This window comes from Phragmites australis, chromosome 8, assembly GCF_958298935.1.
Source record: "Phragmites australis chromosome 8, lpPhrAust1.1, whole genome shotgun sequence".
In the NCBI taxonomy this organism is placed as follows: Eukaryota; Viridiplantae; Streptophyta; class Magnoliopsida; order Poales; family Poaceae; genus Phragmites; species Phragmites australis.
Window position 1 is genome coordinate 22,788,771 of NC_084928.1, and position 22,168 is coordinate 22,810,938.

At 46.8% G+C, this 22,168-nt stretch overlaps 1 protein-coding gene across 1 annotated transcript; it reads left to right on the forward strand.

Moving 5' to 3' along the window:
- Window positions 1-219: 219 nt before the first annotated feature.
- Window positions 220-2,438, forward strand: LOC133926798 (inorganic phosphate transporter 1-2-like). The gene is made up of 2 exons (XM_062372900.1): window positions 220-342; window positions 596-2,438. Exon 2 carries the CDS (start codon window positions 634-636, stop codon window positions 2,194-2,196), a length of 1,563 nt encoding a protein of 520 aa, XP_062228884.1. The 5' UTR covers window positions 220-342; window positions 596-633; the 3' UTR covers window positions 2,197-2,438.
- Window positions 2,439-22,168: the final 19,730 nt, after the last annotated feature.

The window sequence follows — 22,168 nt, forward strand, 5'->3', positions numbered from 1 at the left end:
GACACTCAATCAAATTAATCATTCTAACAGGATTACAACCTAAACTAGTTAAATGTATCGCTGCCAACAACATTTGACTTTTGAATACAGCAATTTTTATAACATGTCAACATAGTGAAGGTTGTCGTACGGGGTAATGAATGTACGGAGACATGCCATGGAGTTCGGACAATAGTTTATACGTGCAGCAGGCCAATGGGAGATTGGCATATTCCTTTTATGTGCTCTGCCGGTCTTCATGCATGACTATAAATATGTGTCACCGGTCATGAAACGAACTAAGCAGGCAAGGACACAACGACCATCTCCATCCTTCCCTTCATTCCTCTACCGGGGCTCAAGGTAATAAGCTGCCCTCTCTTCCATCAACGTTGTTACTGGTGCTAGGTTCGGGCGGCTACTAGAGTAGTGTCCAGAATATTGGATCAAATGGAAATATCCGACTGTTTGGAAGAGGTGGATTGCTCCAGGAATATTGGATCCGAAATTTCCCTTTCCAAACAGTCTGTTCGAGTAAATCTATAATAACTGTTTGGGTTTAGGCACCAAATCAACCTTTAAATTTTAGATGTACTTAACACGATTCTCGAAGCAGGAGGAGCAAGAGGAAGAGGGGAAAACTTGCTTGACACAATGGCGGGAGGTCAGCTCCACGTCCTGGCCACTCTCGACCAGGCCAAGACGCAGTGGTACCATTTCATGACCATCGTCATCGCCGGCATGGGCTTCTTCACCGACGCCTACGACCTTTTCTGCATCTCGCTCGTCACCAAGCTCCTCGGCCGCCTCTACTACACGGATCCGACCCACAAGGACCCCGGCAGTCTCCCGCCCAACGTGTCGGCCGCCGTGAACGGCGTCGCCCTATGCGGCACGCTCGCGGGGCAGCTCTTCTTCGGATGGCTCGGCGACAAGCTCGGCCGCAAGAGCGTCTACGGCTTCACCCTGATCCTCATGGTCGTCTGCTCCATCGCGTCTGGCCTCTCGATCGGGCAGACGCCCAATGCCGTCATAGGGACGCTCTGCTTCTTCCGTTTCTGGCTTGGCTTCGGCATCGGCGGTGACTACCCGTTGAGTGCCACCATCATGTCCGAGTACGCGAACAAGAAGACCCGCGGCGCCTTCATCGCCGCCGTGTTCGCTATGCAGGGCTTCGGCATCCTCTTCGGCACCATCGTTGCGCTCATTGTCTCCGCGGCATTCCGGAACGCTTTCCCGGCCCCAGCATACTTTGTCGATGCCAAGGCGTCCCTCGTGCCGGAGGCCGACTACGTGTGGCGCGTGATCCTCATGTTCGGCACCATCCCGGCCGCGCTCACCTACTACTGGCGCATGAAGATGCCCGAGACGGCGCGGTACACGGCGCTCATCGTCGGCAACACGAAGCAGGCCGCGGCCGACATGGCCAAGGTGCTCAAGAAGGATATCGAGGAGGAGCAGGCCGACCGCCAGGTGGTCGCCTCCGAAACTTGGGGCCTCTTCTCGTCGCAGTTCCTGCGGCGCCACGGCCTCCACCTCCTGGCGACCAGTAGCACATGGTTCTTGCTCGACATCGCCTTCTACAGTCAGAACCTCTTCCAGAAGGACATCTTCACCAAGGTCGGGTGGATCCCGCCAGCGAGGACCATGAACGCTATCGAGGAGGTATTCCGCATCTCGCGCGCCCAGGCGCTGATCGCGCTCTGCGGCACCATCCCGGGCTACTGGTTCACCGTCGCCCTCATCGACGTCGTGGGCAGGTTCTGGATCCAGATCATGGGCTTCTTCATGATGACCGTGTTTATGATCGCGCTCGGGGCGCCGTACGAGCACTGGACGAAACCGTCCAACCACACCGGCTTCGTCGTGCTCTACGGGCTCACCTTTTTCTTCGCTAACTTCGGGCCCAACAGCACCACCTTCATCGTTCCGGCCGAGATCTTCCCGGCGAGGCTCCGGTCCACGTGCCACGGCATCTCCGCCGCGGCCGGCAAGGCTGGCGCCATCATCGGCGCGTTCGGGTTCCTGTACGCGGCGCAGGACCCCAAGAAGCCCGACGCGGGGTACTCGCCAGGAATTGGAATCCGCAATGCGCTGTTCGTGCTCGCCGTCACAAACTTCCTGGGCATGCTCATGTCGCTGTTCGTGCCGGAGTCCAAGGGCATGTCGCTTGAGGAGCTCTCCAAGGAGAACGTTGGCGACGACGACAATATCTAGAGATGTGCGTGCTTGCATGGCTTTGTTTGCTTTATTATATTTCTGCTGTTGACGTGTGGTTGCCTCCGAACCTGTTGTGTTGCGGAGATTGCTTACCACGATTACCTCGTGGTTGTTGTGTCGCTTGAGGTTTGCGTGGCTTTCTGAAACTACTTGTATACTGCAGTTGGGTTTGTGGTGGTGTTTGTCTTTTATTTTTCACCGGCGTTCTCAAGAAGCACATAACTCGTGGTTGGTTCTCACTTGTTGAAATATGTCTGAAATATAATCAGCGATAATTCGTGAATAACTCTGTATACTCGCTCGCCAAAATAATGGATAACTTAGTATGCAATTGCAAAGAGTTAATCGATCAGGAAAATACCATCGCAAAGGTGTTGGTGAAATTGCAATATTGCAAAATACCAGCGCCGTGCCCTTTCCCCTCCGCTTTGTCCGTTCGGGGGTCAGTAGGCGAGTGAAACAGCAAAAGAGTGCCAATTGTGCCGCTGCCATCATCTTCTTCCTCAAAATGGTGGTCCTTACCATCGCTTTACCATGCTGTCCACGCTACACAGCTCGATGAGACATTTAGGGCGATGGGTCAGGTGCGCAAATGGTACCATGGCTGTGCAAATCGAGAGCATGGGCGGCAGTGAACGGTACCATGGGTGTGCCCACAAATCAGCGACGGCTCGAGCCATGGCAACGTCGAATCGTGCATGGGTGGGCGTCATGCAGGCAGGCATTAGCGGCAGCCAGGGAAAAGTTGGAGGCGACTGGATCTGGTTGGGAAGAGGTAGCACGACGAGGCGACCACGGCTGAGCTCGAAGTCGACTCCTTCCTCTTATCCGCATGGTGGCTCGCCTGTGAACCGGCTGACCATGCCGCTTCGGCTGTGGACTGAGCGACGATGAATTGGGGAATCGGACTGGGGGACAGCGAATCAAGTCAAATATGGGGGGTAGTGTATGGGGGTAGTGAATCGACATGTCCAGCCATAGTCTCGTCTAGCGGGTAGCACTTTCCTGCAACCCGGTTAAATTATCGGTTAGAGGTGGCGAGATAATTTATTTATAGGTGATTATAAATTTTTTTGATATTTTGATTATGAATTTACAATAATATTATAATTGTAGATGGATAGAAGATGGATGTATGATACGGACCATGTGAGCGCAGAGTACAAAAATAGCATGAAATATTTTTTAGGAGCAATCGTGGTGCACAAGTTAAATACAAAGTCTCAATACATGTGTTGTCCATGTATCGATTGCGAGAACAAGAAGTAATTTTCTATCACCCAGCAGATACATTCTTACTTGATGCCAAAGGACTTTATACCTAGCTATAACCGTTGAACCGAGCACAATGAAACTGAGATCATACAGGAAGAGCAACATATTGCCAAAGAAGAAGACTTGTGCAAAAATATGCCGGCTGATGAATACATCGATATGCCGTCTGTCGGAGATACGTTGGTTGATGATAATCTAAAGCATATGTTGGTCGACGACGATGACGATGATCTAGAGCAGATGTTGCATGATGGGGAGGGAAACTTCACTAATGAGAGAGAGTTTCAAAAGTTTCAATATATGGTAGAGGACTCTAAAACACCATTGTTCCTGGGCTGCAAGAAGGAATACATAAAGATGCATATCTTGCTTTAATTTTTAAATTGAAGGCAAACAATGGGTGGTCTAATACCAGCTTCACAAAGTTATTATTGTTCTTGCAGAAATTGCTTCCAAACAGGAATGTGCTGCCAAAAAACACATATCAGGCCAAATAGGTTGTGTGTCCATTGAGATTAGAAGTAAAAAAATATATGCATGTCCAAATGATTGCATGTTGTATCATGAAGAGAATGCAGATTTGGAAGCGTATCTCATCTATGGTGCAACACGGTACAAGCGTGAAGGTGATGATATCGATGGTGAAGGAAAGAAAAAAAAGACCCCCCGTTAAGGTAGTGTGGTATTTTACTATAGTCCTTTGTATGAAGCGTTTATTCCCAAACAAAAGGCACGCAAAATTGATGTGATGGCACGTCGAGAAGCGCAAGGATGATGAAATGCTGAGACACCCCGCTTATTCTACACAGTGAAGAAATATCAATAGGAAATTGTTGGGGATCGGTGTTAAGGACCCCCGACGGTCCCATGGCTTCGTTGGCCCATGAACATAGGCCCATGCCTCCCGAAGGCTACTTTCTGACTTTTAGGCTTCGGAGTAACTTTCACTCGGAGCCATGCCTCCCGAGGCCTCCATCTCCCGGAGCCATGCCTCCCGAGGCCTCCGTCTCCCGGAGCCATGCCTCCCCCCGAAGCCCCAGTTTCTGGGGCTCGGGCAGGCTTCCCAAAGGCTATGGGGTAGGCCATCGGGCCCCAAGAAAGATCTGCTAGGAGAGGAACGCCGATCATCATTTGCCTGTAAGAAAGTGACCGGAATTAATTACCTAAGCTAGTGGGCGCCGTCCTGAAACCCCAACACAATGGAGGTTATCCTGACACCCTTGACATCACGGCGCTAGGCCGCAATTGGTAACTGGCTCACCACTGGGTACAGGCACCCTAATAGTTAACATGGTAGATATTTATCTCCTATGTAGGGTAAAAAGTAGTTGTCCAGGATTAGGTCATGTAACTCGGCCTGATCCTGTATATTTTTCACATAGCGGTAACTTTTACGCTAAGCTACGCCCAACCCTATAAATAAGGGGCCATGGTCGTCTGAGCAAAAGGGCACGCTCAACACAGCACAGAGGAGCATAATCACAGAGTTTTTCTGTGATACCCTCCTTGCCTAGTCCATATTTTTACTATCAAAATTTTTGTGGTGTTCCTTCCTCTCAAACTTCATCTCCAAGATTGAGTCTCCTGTTTAGAAGAAACTCTCACCGTACTTGCTGGGGCAAGATGAACTCTTGCTCCAACAACGTGCTGTCCGTGGGGAATCGAACATAGAAGTGCTAAGAGTGGTAGGATACCACCCAAGAAGAAGACCACTAAGGCCATGGCGATGGTAACCAACCCCTCGGTCACATCTGTACGACAGTCCAGGTGACCAGGCCCAGGCCGTGCCGACGACGACTCCCCAACTGGGGGGAGCGAGGACCTTACAACCACCGCTGACCTAGCCATGACCACAGCTACGGCCGGCACCAAGGGGCTCCCTACCCCAGTGACACATTAGCAATAGCAATAGTAGGGCAGGGTCCCCGCTGCAACCCTAGGGGCCGCGACCAACACCACCGCCGAAAACACCATTCCATCCAAGCGTCAATCACACCTAGCGGCACTCTTGACTCGTATGGAAGAACTACAAACAGCCCTCCAAGTTGAGCAGCAGGCTACCCGCACAACCGTTGCCGATCCCGTGATGATCGGCGCTGTTCCGATCCAAGCTCTACGGGTCGATGAACCCTTTGACGCCAGGGCCCCGCACGTTCGGCCTCTGGAGCCCCCGACTGGGCGACAACTAATCAAGTCAAATGCGGGGGCGGTGAATCAAGCTGTCCAGCCATAGCTCGCCTAGTGGGTAGCACTTTCCTCCAATCCGGTTAAATTATCGGTCGGAGATGACGAGATAATTTATTTATAGATGATTGTAAAATCTTCTAGATATTTTGAATATGGATTTACAATAATATTACAATTGTAGATGGATAGAAGATGGATGTATGATGGAGCCGTGTGAGAACGGAGTACAAAAACGGCACGGAATATTTTTTGGTAGCAGCAGTAGCGCACAAGTCAAATACAAAGTCTTAATACATGTACTGTCTATACGTCGATTGTGAGAACAAGAAGTAATTTTCTACCACCCAGTAGATACATTCTCACTTGATGCCAAGAGTCTTTATGCCAGGCTATAACCGTTGAACCGAGCACGGTGAAGCTGAGATCATACAGGAAGAGAAACACATTGTCAGAGAAGACAAAGATTTGTGTAAAAATATGCCGACTAACGAATACATCGATATGCCGTTTGTCGGAGATACATTGGTCGATGATAATCTAGGGCAGATGTTGCACGATGAGGAGGAAAACATCACCAATGAAAGAAAGTTTCAAAAGTTTCAGCGTATGGTAGAGGATTCTAAAAAACTGTTGTTCCCGAAATGTAAGAAGGAATACATAAAGATGTATATATTGCTTTAATTTTTAAATTGAAGGCAAACAATAGGTGGTCTGATAATAGCTTTATAGAGTTATTACTGTTCTTACAGAAATTGCTTCCAAACAGGAATGTGCTGCCAGAAAACACATATCAGGCCAAACAAGTTGTGTGTCCATTAAGATTAGAAGTACAAAAAATATATGTATGTTCAAATGATTGCATGTTGTATCATGAAGAGAATACAGACTTGGAAGTGTATCTCATCTGTGGTGCAATACGGTACAAGCGTGACGGTGATGATATCGATGGTGAAGGAAAGAACCCCCCCCCATTAAGGTAATGTGGTATTTTACTATAGTCCTTAGTATGAAGCGTTTATTCGTAAACAAAAGGCATGCCAAATTGATGTGATGGCACGTCGAGAAGCTCAAGGATGATGGAATGCTAAGACACCCCATTGATTCTACGTAATGGAGAAATATAAATAGGAAATTGTTGGGGTCGGTGTTATGGACCCCCGACGGTCCCACGGCTTCGTTGGCCCATGCACATGGGCCCATGCCTCTCCCGAAGGCCACTTTCTAACTTTCATGATGGCAAGCCTTAGCGACAGCTGGGGAAAGCTTGGAGGCGACTGGATTTGGCCGGGAAGAGGTAGCACGGAGAGGCGACCACGGCCGAGCTCGAAGTCGACTCCTTCCCCTTATCCGCATGGCGGCTCGCCTGTGAACCGGCTAACCACGCTGGTTCGACTGTGAACTGAACGACAATGAATTGGGGAATCGGACTGGGCGACAGCGAATCAAGTCAAATACGGGAGTAGTGTCCAGCCATAGTCTCGCCTAGCGGGTAGCACTTGATCTCGATGCTCGCGGTTGTTAGATAAACTCGTGCATAAGTCAGTTTTTCATTCTGTCACATGCATGAGATCGTGCTTACATGTGCAAGACTTGCGGATAGGAATAAGGACTAAGACATGCTCGTTCACGTTGGTCCGGGTCGTGGTTGTCACATCGGCTTCCGCATGGTCATGGTCGTGACTCCTGGTTGTTGTTGTGGCTCCAGCTCTCTGGCACGGTTTGTGTCGTGGGGTGGCACATCACGAACGGATCGTGGGGAGGGAGACTCGAAGCCTTAGCTATAGGTTTGTTCCTTTATATTTGCAATAAAAAACAAGAAAATGCTACGATGCATTGTGGCACAAAATCTTGGCGTGTATTGAATTCCTCTCTATCAGAGTAATCCCAAGGTTAGTGTAGATCAAGTGCTCCCGTGGCCGAGTGGTGTTTCTGACAATTGGTATCCAGAGGTTGTGTGGAGGGTCCTGGCCATGTCGACTCCAGCACACGGTGAAGTATTGAGAATGCCTCCGTGACGAAGAAGTACTCTCTCTCCGTCACCTCTCCTGCGTCGACCCTGGCACCATGATGACGGCAACTAAAAGCTGGTGGTGCACCGAACGATGAAGGAGATTGGCGGAGTGGCGAACTACCCGATGATGACATGAACCAACTACGGCGATTGGGCTCTTATGAAGGCAATGCTCCAGGAACGTGGCATGTGGGATGCCGTCGACACGAGCGACACCAAGTTCCAGCAGGATCGTGTAGCGCTAGAGGTAATTCTGTGCACTGTACCGGCCGAGATGCTATCGATGCTCACCATGAAGTGCACTGCCAAGGAAGCCTAGGACACGATGAAGACTGCCAAGGAGTTCAAGTCCTTAGTGTTCTATGATGGCGAGGCAGTCGAGGACTTCGCCATGCACCTTACTGTCCTTGTCAACCACCTGAGAACCCTCAGCGACCCCATCGATGAACAGAAGGTTGTTGAGAAGTTCTTGTGGGTGGTATTGCCAAAATTCAACTAGATCGCACTGTCCATTGAGACACTGCTTGATCTGGGGCATCTAATGGTGGAAGAGGTATTTGGACATTTGAAGGTGGTTGAAGATCGCCTCAACCCCACTCCCACCGTGGATGCTAGCAAGAAACTACTGCTCACGGAGGATGAGTGGCTCGCGATGCTCAAGCTGCACTGAGAAGGTGAAGGCTCATTCGGCTGGCTGAAGGGCAAGCCGGGTGACTGTCGGTGTGGCAAGAAACCACACAAGAAGGCGGATGACAAGGAAGGTGTGCGTGACCATGGCCGGGACAAGTGCAGGAACTGCGATAAGCATAGTCATTGAGTTAAACACTGTAGGCAACCAAAGTGCATTGATGAAGCGCGAGCCTACGTTGACTGATGACCGCATTTTCTCCCTTGATGAACCACGTGTCAAGGCTCTACATGAGAATGATGGCGACCATCACAACGAGGCATGGTACCTGGACTCAGGCGCCATCGACCACATGACGGGGCACCGCGACATCTTCGTTGAGCTAGAAATGAGCATCACTAGCAACGTCAAGTTTGGAGATAGCTATCGAAGATTAGTTCCTAATAATGTGTCGATAAATTGATTGGGTAACTTCGAGTGCAGGGATTAATCACAAGGCGAGACAATTGATGTATACAGGTTCGAGCCTTTGATTGGAGTAATACCCTACATTCTGTCAGGATGTTGCTGCTGTATATTGATGATCTCGAGTACAAGCAATGCAGCTAAAACTATTATAGAGAGTATATCAGATCTAATCTAACCTAAATCTAAAGTCACCGAATATCTTCTCTGCTAGGGTCTTGATGCTTGCCTCGAGTTCCTCTCCTCTCCCCCCAGCCTTTTCTCCTTATATAGGGGTGAGGTACCGACTCCTATCCAGCCGTGGTTGATAGAGAATTATTTTCCTTGACGTCCAAGTAGATAAATCTATTTTGAGTACTAATCGTATCGAGTTAAATAACCAATTGAAACCTTCCTGATATATACTTCCTTGATTCCGGGTGTATCAGGTACTGCTGATTCGGTTCCGTGATATCTAAAGCTTCTTAATATGTGTTATACATACCCTGTCCATATATGATATATTCCTTATGCGCATATACCCTATAGTTAGATTTTCAACAGTAGCCCCCTAACTCTACTCAGGAGAAAAGGTTTCCATAAGCTTTCGCACTTTTTGACCAGCTCAGAAAAATCCTGGAGGGTAGTTGGCCAATAGAATCCTTGGCGGAAACTTTTTCCGACCAAGGTGCGAGAAGACGCATGATTACCACACGTGCCTTTGTGGATATTGAGCACTATTTTATTGCCCTCTTCCTGAGTGATGCACTTCATCAAGATTCCATTACTCCCCTTTTGGTAGAGCTTGTCATCTACCAAAACGTAGAGCTTGGATTTATGTGTAATTTTCTCTGCAGACGCATCATCTTTAGGGATGTCTCAACCCTCGAGATAGCCTTGGTACGGAGTCATCCAACTCGGGTTGCGTTCAAGTAGTGAACATCCATGTCTGCGGGTTCTGCCTAGCTGACCTGACCAGACTGCTAGTCGGGTTGGGCAGCATCCGTTCGTTGAACTGTCGGAACAAATGGCTTAAGGAGTTTCTCAATGAAGACCTATATGGGTACCGGTGCTAGAGAAGAAGCGAGTCTAGCAAGTTCATTCACACTAGAGTCATAACTCCTTCTGATATGCGTCACTTCTAGCCCTTCAAACTTTCGCTCGAGCTTTCGTGCCTCGAGTAAGTAAGTCGCCATGTTGTCATCCAAGCACTGGTACTCCTTTTGAACTTGGTTTATGACTAGCTGTGAGTCCCCTTTCACTAGAAGTCATTTAACCCCAAGCGACGCAGCTATGTAGAGCCCGTTTACCAGTCCGTCATATTCTGCAATATTATTGGAAGCTTTAAAGTCTAATTGAACAACATACCTGAGTTCGTCGCCTGTTGGAGATTTGAGCATAATGATAGCCCACGAGCTTTGGAGTGTGAGCGATCCATCAAAAAAGAGCGTCCAATGATATTCAACCATGTTTGGCCTTATTTCTTCAATGCTTGTTCATTCGGCGATGAAATCTGCTAACACTCCGGATTTCACGCTTGTGCGTGGTGCGTAGCCTAAGTCGAACTCATTTAGTTCTACCGCCCATTGCACGATTCATCCAGTAGCTTCCTGATTGTGTATTACATCCTTCAGCGGATACATTGTCATGACCGTGATCCTGTGTGCTTGAAAGTAGTGCTGTAATTTTTAGGAAGACATCAAGACTGCATATATCAGCTTCTGTACTTGCGGGTATCGTAGCTTAGCATCGTATAGATCCTCACTCACGTAATAAACAGGTTTCTGGACCTTGGCCTCTTTCTCAAGACATTCCCGTTCGACCGCTAGTACCGTGCTTACAACTTGTGGGGTAGCTGCAATATACAAAAAGAGCTCCTCTTTCTCATTAGGCGGTGTAAGAATTAATGGAGAAGATAAGTACCTTTTTAAGTCCTGGAAGGCGCGTTCCGCTTCTTCTGTCTACTCGAATCAATCTTGTTTCTTCAACAACTTGAAGAAAGGCATTCCTCACTTGCCCATCCTGAAAATGAATCGACTAAGTGCAGCGATGCAACCTGTTAGTTTCTGAACCTCCTTTAGTGTTCGTGGTGACCGCATATGGTCGAGAGCCTCAATTTTGCGCGGGTTGGCCTCAATGCCGTGACTTGACACCAGGAAGCCGAGAAGCTTGCCGGACGGCACACCAAACATGCACTTTTCGGGGTTGATCATCATGCGATGCTTCCTGAGGTTGTCGAATGTTTCCATGAATCATTAACCAATGTGTTTCTGGTTTCCGATTTGACTACAACATCATCGATGTATGCTTCTACATTGCACCCAATTTGAGGTTGTAGACAGTTTTGAATACACCTTTGATACATAACACCAATATTTTTTAAACCGAAAGGCATCTTTACATATCAAAATACACCGAAGGGATTAGTAAAAGCTATTTTCTCCTCATCCTCTAATCCTATGCTAATTTGGTGATACCCTGAATAGGTGTCTAGAAAACATAGCAATTCATAGCTTGTTGTAGAGTCGACAATCTGATTGATGCGTGGGAAAGGAAATGGATCCTTAGGGCAAGTCTTATTGAGGTCGGTGAAGTCGATGCACATTCTCCATCTGCCATTGGCCTTCTTGATGAGGAATGGATTCGTGAGCCATGTAGGATGACGCACTGCTCGAATGAAGCCCACCTTTAGGAGCTTATCGACCTCCTCCTGGATGGACCACTTCCTATCTTCCGCAAATCTTCGCTACTTCTACACCACAGGTTTGGCACCGGGTTTAACAGCTAATCGATGCTCGATCACCTCCCTGGGGACCCCAGGCATATCAGATGGTTGCCATGCGAACACGTCTTGATTTTCCTGGAGGAAGGTGATGAGCTCGAGTTCCTATTTGGGGTCAAGAATGGCTCCAATCTTAACCATCTTGGATGGTTCAGACAGGTTGAGGGGCACTGCCTTGACGCAACCACCGGTCTTGTTGTTGACGCCGTCGTTGATCTTGCCTTTGGCGGCGTCGGACTCAGAAGTGCCAGCATGACTTACGAGCGTGGAGTCTTTGGCAGCATGACTTACGAGCGTGGAGTCTTTGGCCTCGATGACACCTTGGTGCCTTTGATGCTTAGAATTTGAGTCTTGGGAATGATAGCCACTCGACTGAAGTGTTCGACCATATCCAGGCTTTGCTTGTCGCATTTGACTGCTACGCACTGATCCCCTTTAACTATAATGGCTCCCTTAGGACCCGGTATCTTGAGCATTTGGTAGCCATAGTGAACCACCGCCATGAACTTGCCCAGCATTGGGTGGCCTAGAATCACATTGTACGCCATCTCGAAGTTTGCGACATCAAAGGTCAGCTTTTTCTATGCGGAAATTGTCGGGCGTGCCAAATGTGACTGGCAGCTCAATCTGGCCAAGAGGCATGGTCGATGAATTGGGAGTTATGACATGGAAAGGCTCGACTGCTGTTTTAAGCTATGATCTCTGAATTTCCATCTTGTCTAAGGTTTTGGAGAAAATGAAGTTGAGTGAACTACCACCATCGACCAAAGGTCTGGAAACTTTGATGTTGAGTATGGTCGGCTAAACCACGACCGGGTATCGACCAGGATGTGGTATCGCGATCGGACGGTCGGTTTGATCAAAGGTGATCGACTGTTCCAACCACCTGAGATACCGAGTGGGCCAAGTTAGGGCCAAGTTGATTTCTCGCTCGATCTCCTTGTACTGCCTTTTGGACTCGTACGTGGCGGATCCTCTGAAGATGTGCGCCAAGCTGTGGTCTGCCTCATGGAACTGGGGCTCATTACCCTCAATGTTTGACTTAGCGTGCTTATTGCCACACTCAGCGTTCGCCTTCATCTTTTCATTAAGCTTCTTCTTGAACACATAGCACTCGTCAAAGTCATGCTGGTTGCTCCAATGGATGGGACACCACTTTCTGCCACCTCGATTAAGGCCTTTGTTGTCCCCAGTGTTGCACAATTTGCTCTTATCGACTGCAGCTATAGTCGTATCGAGACCCTTACGCTTGTCACTGGGTTTGGTCTTCTTTCCTCCGCTCTTTGAGGACTCGGGTTTGTCCTTGCTAGATTGAAGGTTTTTAGCGTGCACCTGCGCTTCCGCTCATTTTGCGCACTTGTAGCTAACTCGAAAAGCTCTTTGAAGGCATCTTTCCACGTAAATCTGTATCCTGAACACCTCGTTTGAAGGCGATGATTACTGACTCATCAGAAATGTCCGAGATCGTGTTACGCTTGTCGCTGAACCGGCGGATAAAATCTCAAAGAGATTCATTGCCGCCTTGGTGTAACTAGTGGTGGTCGTTCTCCGTTCCTGGGTGCTCAAATGTGCCTTAGGAATTGGCTGTGAACTAAGCCTTAAGTTCTGCCCATGAACTAATCGAGTTGGGCGGTAAGTTTAGCAACCAGAACCTTGCGGGTCCATCAAGGGTGGTTAACAGGTAATTGGCCATTACTCGATTGTCACCACTGGCTGCTCAAATAACAGTGGTATAGATCTACAACCACTCATTGGGATTAATTTTCCCATCATATTTCTGGATCAGGCCCGCTTTGAACTTCTCAGGCCATTGAATTGACCGAAGTTCATGCACGAAAGCCTCGCATCCCCTGTCGAACTCACCAGGAGGAGGTGGTGGGGGACTATCACACCTGCCTCTTCGAGTAGGGGAGTCATGTTGACCATCTAGTCCTGTAGATCCGTGGTCATAGTAGCGGCTATCATCTTCACGATGTTATTCACAGTGGTTTTTGATCACCGTCCGTAGATCATGCCGATTGTGAGGAATACGAGTCCTTAGGTCTTCCTAATTTCCGCGCCTATGGATAGGGTAGCTACAGTGTGGCCCACATTGTCGTATTCGGGCTTGACCACCTAAGCTTCCCGTTTGAGGTTCCCCTACTCGAGAGCATTCCCGCCTATGGCTCCTCGAGCTGGGACCGTACCGACCGGGGGGGGGGGGCTGGAATCTCTGGGATTATTTGCTCTAGCATCTCTGGGATTATTTTCTCTAGCAACATTAGGCTCCACAGACCCCACTCGAGATGTCCCACCTCACGGTACGCATCCACTAGTCTGGATTCGAAGGTACCGGTGTGCATTAGTCCACCTTGGCTGTCCCAACAAAAAACCATAGTTCTGAAGATGATCTCTGAGTCGACGAGAGGGGACTCTAAGCTGTCTGCCGTCGACTTGAAGTGGTCATAGAAGCTGTTGTTGGAGAATCCAATGTAAACGTGAGCCCGAGACATGATTAATCCTACAAAAGAAGAAGGCCCCTACCTGGCGTGCCAACTGTCGAAGATTAGTTCCTCCGTAAATTGACTGGGTACCTTCAAGTGCAGGGATTAATCACGAGATAAGACAATCAATGTATACAGGTTCAGACCTTCAATTGGAGTAATAATCTATGTCCTGTGGGGGTGTTGCTGCCATATATTGATGATCTCAAGTACAAGCAATGTGGCTAAAACTATTACGGAGAGTATATCAAATCTAATCAAACCTAAAGCTAAAGTCATCGAATATCTTCTCTGCTAGGGTCTTGATGCTTTCCTTGAGTTCCTCTTCTCCCCCCCAGCCTTTTCGTCTTATATAGGGGTGAGGTATCGACTCCTATCCAACTGTGGTCGATACGGAGTTGTTTTCCTTGACGTCCAAGTTGGTAAATCTGTTTTGAGTACTAATCATATGGAGTTAGATAACCAATCGAAACCTTCCTGATAAGTACTTCCTTGATTCCAGGTGTATCAAGTACCGTTGATTCGGTTCCATGATATCTAAAGCTTTTTAATATGTGTTGTACATACCCTGTTCGTATATGATATATTCCTTATGCGCATATATCCCATAGTTAGATATTCGACAATAGCTCTATGGTGAATGTCCTCAGCTGCAATACCGTGGTGCTCACAAATCGTAGCGGTGAGCATCGAGCCATGCCAGACATCTACTTCATACCGTAGCTGCACAACAACATCATAAGCTTGGGCCAGTTCGACGAGAATAGGTGCCAGGTCCTCATCGACAACAGTATCCTTTGAATCCGTGATCACCAGCGACGCCTCCTCGCCAAGGTCAAGCACAACATCAAATGTTTGTATGTGTCGTGGATTGATTTGGCACAACTGGTGTGCTTGGCGGCGTGCCATGACGATGAGGCATGGCGCTGGCATGCGAAATTTGGGCACCTCAATTTTGAGGCACTGCGCAAGCTGGCCAGGGACGACATGGTTGATGGGCTCCCATTGATTGACCACGTTCAACATCTCTACAACGAGTCTCTCATCGGAAAACAGTGGCACCCCTTCTTCCCTAATGCAGTGAACTACCGAGCCACAGGATTGATTGATCTTGTCGATGGAAATCTGTGAGGCCCCATCTCACCTGCATCCCGCGGTGGACAGAATCACTTCCTCCTGTTAGTGGATGAGCATAGCAGGTACATGTGGGTTCGGTTACTGATGGCCAAGAGCGAGGTGGTGGACGCCATCAAGAGGTTCAAGCCTGGGGTGGAGACGGAGACTGGGTGCAAGCTGCATGCCCTTCGCACTGATCATAGAGGGGAGTTCACCTCCATCAAGTTCACATGCTACTGTGCAGACCATGGCGTGAACTGCCACCTCAAAATGCCGTACTCACCATAGCAAAATGGCATCATGAAGCGACGCAATCAGACGGTGATTGCCATGGCACAAAGAGTGAGTAAGTCCAAGGAGATCCTCGATGAATTTTGGGGCAAGACAATGACAATGGCCGTCTCCATCCTCAACCGTTCCCCCATGAAGAGCGTGACGGGCATGACGCCGCATCAGGCTAGGCATGGCGTGGCGCCAACTGTGCACTTCCTTCAAACCTTCCTGGTGTGTGACGCATGTGAAGGACGTGAGGCCCCATCTGAAAAAACTCGAAGTCAAAAACAAGGCGATGGTGTCTGTTGGGTACGAACCAAGCGCCAAAGCCTACTGATGCTACGACCCCGACGGTGACTTGGTCCACATCACCCATGATGTTGTGTTCAACGAGATGGCCAAGTGGGACTAGAGCATTAGCAACGATCAAGGTATGAATGGGCCCGATGATTCATTCACTATTGAGTATCAGGTACTTGATGCGTCGGAGGTTGCCAATGCCACGGGGGAACACACGAGCACGGGAGCAATGTGCATGATGTCGTGAATAGAATGCGCGCAGACACCAGCGCATGAGAGTGTGCCTGTGGCCATCAGTGGGAGGGTGAAGGTTGTCTCCCCTTTCACCGAGGTTGTATCACAACTAGACGATGATGAGGTCAAAAAGTGACTCCCTTGTTTTTGCTTGATGGAAAATGTGAACACCGATGGTGCCATGTACTATACCTTGCCGCCACTGGAGAACCAACTTCATTTACTAAAGCCGAGCAGCATGCCTGCTGACATCAGCGATGATGGAAGAAATGGAGGTGGTGGAAGGCAATCACACCTGGCGCCTTGTTGACCTTCCCGCTGTTCACCGTCCCATCGGACTCAAGTGGGGTCTACAAGGTGAAGAAGGATGCACAAGGTGTTGTTGTAAAGTATAAAGCCTGCCTTGTTGCCAAAGGCTATGTCTAGCGACATGGGATGGACTTTGATGAGGTTTTTGCATCAGTGGATCACCTCAAATCAGTTCGTGTCCTCATTGCCATGATTGTGCACGAGGGGTAGAGTGTCCATCACATGGACGTGAAATCTGTGTTCCTCAATGGGGAACTAGAGGAGATGGTGTTCATGAGCTAGCCGCCTGGCTTCGTAGTGGAGGGACACGAGGACAAGGTGCTCCAATTGGACAAGGCATTGTATGGGCTCCCCCAAGTACCGCGGGCATGGAATGCTAAGCTCGACACTGCCTGCTATCACTCAGCTTTTGGTGCAGCGAGATGGAGGATGCTATGTACACACGTGGTACTGAACTCTCAAGGCTGCTGGCCAGAGTCTATGTTGATGGTCTCTCATCACTGGCATGAGATTGAGAAGTTTAAGCAGGAGATGATGTGGGAATTTAAGATGTGCGATCTTAGATGTCTTAGCTTCTATCTGGGCATCGAGGTGAAGAAAAACTCGGAGGGGATCATGGTGCCAAACTGCATATGCGGAGAAGATTCTAAGCAAGGTAGGGATGGAGGGCTGCAATCCAACCTCCATGCCCATGGAGCCACGCTGCAAGCTAAGCCGAGTGAGCTTGGTGCCTCTGACCGATGCCATGGCCTACCGCAGCATCGTTGGTTATCTCTGCTACCTCATCCACACCAGGCCTGACATCTCCTACTCAGTGGGTTACTTGAGCTAGTTCATGGAGAACCCACCACCGAACACCTTGCCGCGGTGAGGAAGATCCTATGTTACATCACGAGAACACTGCACTTTGGGTGACGCTACACAAGGAAGGTGTTGAAAGCCAAGTTGGTTGGATACTCCAACAATAACCTCGCTAGCAATGTGGACACACACAAGAGCATGAGCGGTGTGCTCTTCTTCCTGGGAAATAGTCCTATTAGCTGGCAGCCACAAAAACATAAGGTGGTTGCCCTCTCCTCCTACGAAGCCGAGTACATTGTAGCAGCAATGGCGGCCTGCCAAGGCATTTGGCTTGGGTGACATCTTGGCGAACTAAAAAATACAGAGCCCGAGCTATTCATCCTGAAGATTGAAAACAAGTCGGCTATCACCCTTAGCAAAAATCCGATCTTCCACGAGCACAATAAACATATTGATCTCAGGTATCATTACATTTGCAAGTGCGTGGACAATGGGCAAGTTGAGGTCAAATCAATTAGCACAGTTGAGTAGCTTGCCAATATTCTAACGAAGCCCTTTGGTTGAGTCAAGTTTGAGGAGCTGCAAAATAGGATAGGCTTGTTTTTAATCCAGTAGATGCACAAGTTTAGGGGGTGAAATGTTAGATAAACTCATGCATAAGTTAGTTTTTCATTCTATCACATTCATGAGATCTTGTTTACATGTGTGAGCCTTGTGGATAGGAGTAAGGGCTGAGACGTGCTCATTCATGTCAGTCCGGGTCATGTTTGTGGTCATAACTCTGGATCCCGAATGGTCGTGGTTGTGACTCCTGGTCGTGGTAGTGGCTCCGGCTCTCTCGCATAGTTTGCATCATGGGATGGCACGCCATGTACGGATCATGGGGAGAGAGACTCAGTGCCTTAGCTGTAGCTTTGTTCATTTATATTCACAATCAAAAACAGAAAACACTACACTGCTTTGTGGCACAAAGTCTTGGCATGTATTGAATTCCTCTCTATTAGAGTAATCGCAAGGTTAGTGTAGACCGAGCGCTCTTGTGGCCGTGTGGTGTTTCTGACAGTGGCCGGCCAAAGCAAGTCATACTTGGCATAGAGCTGAGCAAACGCAGGGTTCGCGGCACCTGTCAAGGAGGAGCACACACTATAATAGAACAAGCCATATATGTCGACTCATCACTACCAGTACCTAATGGGCTGGTAGTGATGGGGCATCACTGCTGGTTCATTATAAGCCGTGTGGGAAGAATCAACCAATGTGGCTTATGAACCGATAGCGAAAAGGGGCTTCACTGCCGGCCATTGGCTCCGGTCGACTATGATACCTTGCAGTAGCTTCACTACCGGCTGAGGGCACTAGTCGGCAATGATAGCTGGACATCACTGCCAGTTGGTAGTATGAGCCGGCAGTGATGTGTATAGTATAAAATAGTGGTCCTCCCCTTCCCTATGTCCTAGCACAACAGATAGCATCTCTATTCTTGCTCAGTGGCGGACATTTCTAGTTAGATTTTGTTTACTTGCTCTAGATTTTGAAATAATGGAAATGAACCTATGACTATGATGTTTTAAGATAATGTAGATGCAACTATACCTCATTTATGATATGGAAGCTTCAATTAGTAGTTTATGGTGGGAAGTGTCTTTATTATTGATTTACATTTACTATAGGTATTAGCATATTTATTTTAATTTTTAATGAATTAGAACAATTAGCCATGAAAGTAAGGTATGTAGCAAGCTCCAATTTTATTTTTTATTTTAATTAATTAGCAAGCTCTAATATAGAAAATTTAGGTATGAGCATATTTATTTTTCATTTTTGGGAATTAGAATAGCGATGATATTTAGGTATGAAGCAAGCTCCAATTATATTTTTTAATTTTAATTAATTAGCAAGCTCAAATATAGAAAATTTAGGTATGAGCATATTTATTTTTTATTTTTAAGGAATTAGAAAAATTAGGCATGATATTTAGGTATGTAGCAAGCTCTAATTATTTTTAATTTTTTTAATTAATTAGCATGCTCCAATATGGAAACTTTAGGTATGATCGTATTTATTTTATTTTTAATGAATTAGAAATTTTAGCCATGATATTTAGGTATGTAGCAAGATCCAATTTTATTTTTTATATTTATTTAATTAGCAAGCTCCAATATAGAAACATTGTGTATGAACGTATTTATTTTTTACTTTTACTTATTTAGTCCTACATAAGGGTTGAATAATAATAAATATTTTTAGGGATAGCACCAATAAACACTCATCGGAAGCAGACACGAAAGCATTCAAAAGGAGGCTCCTCCAACATGGGCTAACTGCCAGTAGGAGATGGCAAGGTAATTTATTTGTTGGTGATTCCAAAATCTTCTAGATGTTTTGACTATGGATTTATAGTAATGTTATAGTTATAGATGGACAAAAGATGGATGTACGATGTGATCCGTGTGAGCGCAGAGTACAAGAACAACGTCGATTGCAAGAACAAGAAGCAATTTTCTACCACCTAGTAGATACATTCTCATTTGATGCCAATGGGCTTTATACCTAGCTATATCCGTTGGACCAAGCATGGTGAAACTAAGATCGTACAAGAAGAGCAACACATTGCTAGAGAAGATGAAGACTTGTGCACCGATATACTGGCTGACGAATACATCGATATGCTTCCTATTAGAGATACATCAGCTGATGATGATTTAGAGCAGATGTTGGTCGACGAGGATGAAGATGATCTAGAGCAAATGTTGCATAATGGGGAGGGAGATTTCACCAATGAAAGAGAGTTTCAAAAGTTTCAGCGTATGGTAGAGGACTCTAAAACACCGTTGTTCTTGGACTGTAAGAAGGAGCACACAAAGAATAGTAACAATGAGTGGTCTGATACGAGCTTCATAGAGTTGTTACTATTCTTGCAGAAATTGCTTCCAAAGGTGAATGTGCTGCGAGAAAACATGTACCAAGCCAAGCTGGATGTGTTCCCATTAAGATTGGAAGTATAGAAAATGCATGCATATCCAAACGATTGCATGTCGTATCACGAAGAGAATGCAGACTTAGAAGCGTGTCTTGTCTGTGGTGCAACACGATACATGCGTGACGGTAATGATATTGATGTTGCAGGAAAGAAGAAAAGGCCTTCCAGCAAGGTGGTGTGGTATTTTCCTATAGTCCCCCATTTGAAATGTTTATTCGTGAACAAAAGCATGCCGAATTGATGCGATGGCACGCCGAGGAGCGCAAGGATGATGGAATGCTGAGACACCCCGCTGATTCTATGCAGCGGAGAAATATCGATAGGAAATACAAGAAGCACTTGGATGAAGATGTGAGGAATATAAGATTTGGGTTGAGTATAGATGGGATGAATCCATTCGGTAACATGAGTAGTAGTCGTAGCATTTGGTATGTGACTATATGATCCTGTTTGGCACAACTAAAACTTATAGGCTTATCTGAAAAGCAGTTTTTGCTGAAAGTTGCTTATGGCTTATTCCAAAAGCTGTTGGTTTTTATGAGAAATTTTTAGGTTCTCAGCACACCAGCTTTTCAGAAAAGCCACTCTCAGCTAGCTTATCAGCTTTTAGTTTATTTTATCAAAAGCTAGCTTTTTAGCTTTTCAAAAGCCAGTAATAAGCCAGCCTATTTGTTTTAGCTTATAATTTCTGAGAAGTAGAAGCCTGAATAAGTTGTGCCAAATAGGGCCTATGGATACAACCTTTCTCCTTGGTTGTGTACGAAGCGGAAGTAACTTATGATGCCGGTGCTGATACAAGGACCGATGAAATCTGGCAATGATATCGATGTCTACCTAAAACCATTAATGAAAGATCTTGTAACACCGTGGAATGATGGTGTGTGGGTTTAGGATGAATACAAATGAGAGAATTTCACCCTATGAGTAATGCTATTCATAACAATCCAAGATTGACCAGCTCTTGGTAACCTATCGAGCTAGACTATCAAAGGATACTTTGCATGCATTCATTTCTTGGATAAAATAGAGAGATTGTGGCTGAAGAACTACCAAAAAATTGTATACCTAGGTCATTGTAAATATCTTTGCAAGGATCACCTATACCGTAGCAATAGGAGAGCTTTTGATGGGAAAGTTGAGACTCGACCACTTCCTAAGCATCGCATTGGGAGACAGGTATATGAGATGGTAAAGGGAGGGTTATCCTTGGAAAGGGACACAGGAGTACATTGGTCCCGAAATCTAATCTTAGAGCTCCTATGTTCAAAAAGAAATCTAGTTAGCTTATTGGTTAGATTTGGTGGTTCGACACGCAATCGATGTCATGCACATTGAGAAAAACATGTGTGATAGCTTGATTGGTATGTTACTAGACATACCTGTCAAAACAAAGGATTCACTCCAAGTATGGAAGGACCTGAAATGTTTGTAACTCAAACATGATCTACATCCCAAAGATATAGAATAAGGTGGCAAATATCTTGGTCCCGCTAGCTACAGTATGAGCAAGGCGGAGAAAATTGTAATGTGCGAGTGCTTGCATGGAATCAAAGTTCCATCCGGTTATTCTGTCAACATAACGACACTAGTAAACATGAAAGATTTGAAGTTAACTGGCATGAAGTTCATGATTGTCGTGTGTTGATGACACAGGTGCTTCCAATTACAATTAGAGGTATTCTGTCGTCGAAGGTTTAAAACCCAATCATAAAGTTGTGTTCATTCTTCAACACGATAGGGAAATATGTTTCTACACACGACATATTTCTACATCAGATGTACCTGATAGGTTCATGGGAGTTCTAAAGAAATATGTTCGTAATCAAAATTAGCTGGAAGGCTGCATGGCTGACTACATGAATCTCAAATCAATTGGTGTGCATGTATCTCACCATGAGGGGAGGCGATAGGGAAAATGGACGATAGACGCGAACTCATTCCACATTAACGATCCTATTTCATTCATGTAAGCACATTTCATAGTTCTGCAACAATCAGTTGTAGTAGGCCTATATGTCGAAGAATACCAGAAGATGCTACACACTAAAAACCCAGGGAAGTCCGATGTTTGGATCACGCGAGGGCACCAAGATTATTTTGATGCCTGGTTACGTAGACACGTGATGGATAAGCAGATAGAGTGTGC